The sequence below is a fragment of the Camelina sativa genome, chromosome 9 (assembly GCF_000633955.1).
Source record: "Camelina sativa cultivar DH55 chromosome 9, Cs, whole genome shotgun sequence".
Lineage (NCBI taxonomy): Eukaryota > Viridiplantae > Streptophyta > Magnoliopsida > Brassicales > Brassicaceae > Camelina > Camelina sativa.
This window is the reverse complement of record NC_025693.1, coordinates 24365986-24368273: the sequence shown is the minus strand read 5'-3', so window position 1 is coordinate 24368273 and position 2288 is coordinate 24365986. Positions and strand designations below refer to the sequence as shown.

The 2288-nt window shown below is 29.1% G+C and overlaps 1 protein-coding gene across 1 annotated transcript; it reads left to right on the top strand.

Annotated features, from left to right (window-relative positions):
- Positions 15–1024, top strand: LOC104712036 (SAC3 family protein C-like). The gene is made up of 3 exons (XM_010428832.2): positions 15–164; positions 440–532; positions 645–1024. Exons 1-3 carry the CDS (start codon positions 30–32, stop codon positions 801–803), a joined length of 387 nt encoding a protein of 128 aa, XP_010427134.1. The 5' UTR covers positions 15–29; the 3' UTR covers positions 804–1024.

Sequence of the window (2288 nt, the reverse complement as noted above, 5' to 3'; positions counted from 1 at the left end):
GTTTGCGTTTAGGAAATATGAATTGAAATATGATGGTAGCTCTCTCTTCTCTTTCTTTTTCTTCCAGATTATATCGGATGGGCAATTACAAGAACTTCTTAAGTAGAATAGCTTCTGAGGCGACATACTTACAGTATTGCATAAGTGAACCTCATATTAGAGAGGTGAGATTGCATGCATATAGATATGTAGTTATGTCCTTCTAGCTCTCAGGGATAGTCTTTGTGGCGTTTCAATTGGTAGCGGCTTATGTTATATGAAATGACAATAAGCATGAGAAAGATGATGTAGAATAAGAAATATTACCGGTATGGTAAGGAAACTAAATAGTTACATCGATTCATATATGGGTGGGTATAAAGTGCTTATACATTGAATGGTATTTGCTGTAAATTGTTCAATTGTGTTTATCATTTGCTTAATGTTTTAATGGTAAAAGATGCGATCAGTCGCTGTCCAATACATAAACAGTGTTTGCTACAAGCTTCAACCGTATCCTCTCTTGCGGTTATCTCAGAACCTGATGATGAAGGTAATAAACTAAATACACCTATGAGTCTATGACTAAATATTTCCCTGTCTTTTCTCTATTTCCGTATTGTTGGTAAACTTGAAATGTCATAAGTCAACTTTGTATATTTCAGGAGCTGGATGTTGAATCTTTATGTCATGATTGTGGTCTTGAGACATGTACTGATTCTGATGGGTTCACTGTGTTAACCACGAAGCAGTCAACCTTTCGTAGTCCAGAGGACAAGTTCAAAGTTTATGATTTGATTGGAATGGAACGGATGAAGAGGTAGTTGAACCTCTGGCTCGTCGTTTATATGAAATGGTTAATACTCTACAAAAAGATATTGTATTCTAACATACTTAAGTTACATGACCTTAGGTAATCAAATAGTATAAGTATTTGTTTTTGCAATGCTATCCGCGTTTGTTACCTCCTTCTGAACCTTGATGCCAAAGATTTTTTTATTTTTCAAGTACTCAAGAGTTCCTAAATATTTGTTTGATATTAATATAGAGTTCATTGCAGTTTTGATTGCTGAAAACCAAAAGTCGATTTATGTGTTGAGAAAATTAATTTTGATTTTATGGATTAAGTTAATACGATGCAGATACAGTTATGAATTTAATACGTGTAAAACAAACACAAACATGTGTTATGACTGGGTTCACTTAGTTTATATGTTTGTATTTCTTCATAATTTTAAAAAACTATTTATCATTTATTTTCTAAATTTTTTTGAGGAGATACATCCGATCTTGACTAATAAGAAATTGGACAATATCAAAAGTTGTAATTTATTCAGTGTGGTAGTAGATGCATCAGCAGAAGAATCAATATCGAGTAATAGCACTAGCAAAACATGATCTCACAAAGTTGTGAAATTAAGTATTAAAGTTAATAATAAAATTTTAAAAACAAGTATTTTGTTTTGGAAAATGATGTTGTTATTTTCTATAAAATTCCTCTTATAAAATATAAAAGTATTCGAATTTTTGTATCATTTGTTGAAATAATTATTGTAGTTCATTTATATATTGTATGTTTTTTTCTTCTAAATAAACAAACATCATGCTAATGTGGGATACCATAATTTTTTTAATTTTGAAAATATTTGGACCATGTGTACTTAGAAATAGAAAATGATCAATAATCATAGGGGAAAAAACAAGTTGGGTGTAAGAATGGAGGAAATATCAAATACATATTTGAAGAATTGACTTAACAACCAATGGAAACCATATTACCTTTTTTTTTTTTTTTGTCAAAGTGGAAACCATATTACCAGTAATATAAATTTTAATGAGAATGCAATATTGCACATGCAAATGATATGAATGAGAATTACATACATGATCAAATTAGTTTTAGCTTTGGGCTGGTATTGAGTCTAGTCAAAATATATTGTACCAAAATTGAGCTTAATAGGATTGATATTATTAAATTATCTAGTTGACTCATATTTAGTTGAGCCAATAATACTAAAAAAAAAAAAAGTTAAATCGATTCAATCTGATTTTGTTTTATAAAATATATATATGTTTGGTTCTGATTGGCTAAGGGCATGAGTGGTGGTTATAGACGTAGTTTTAGATTTTTGACTGTAGAATTTTTTTTTGCTGTGACTGTATATTTTATTGTTATTTATTTTGACAGTAAAAATTAAAATTTTGGATAAAATTCTGTACTATGGAAAAACAGCCAAAAAAATATTTTGGCTGTGAGTTGGAAAGTTAAAATAAAAAAAAAAAAAAAAAAAAAAAAAAAAAAAAAAAAA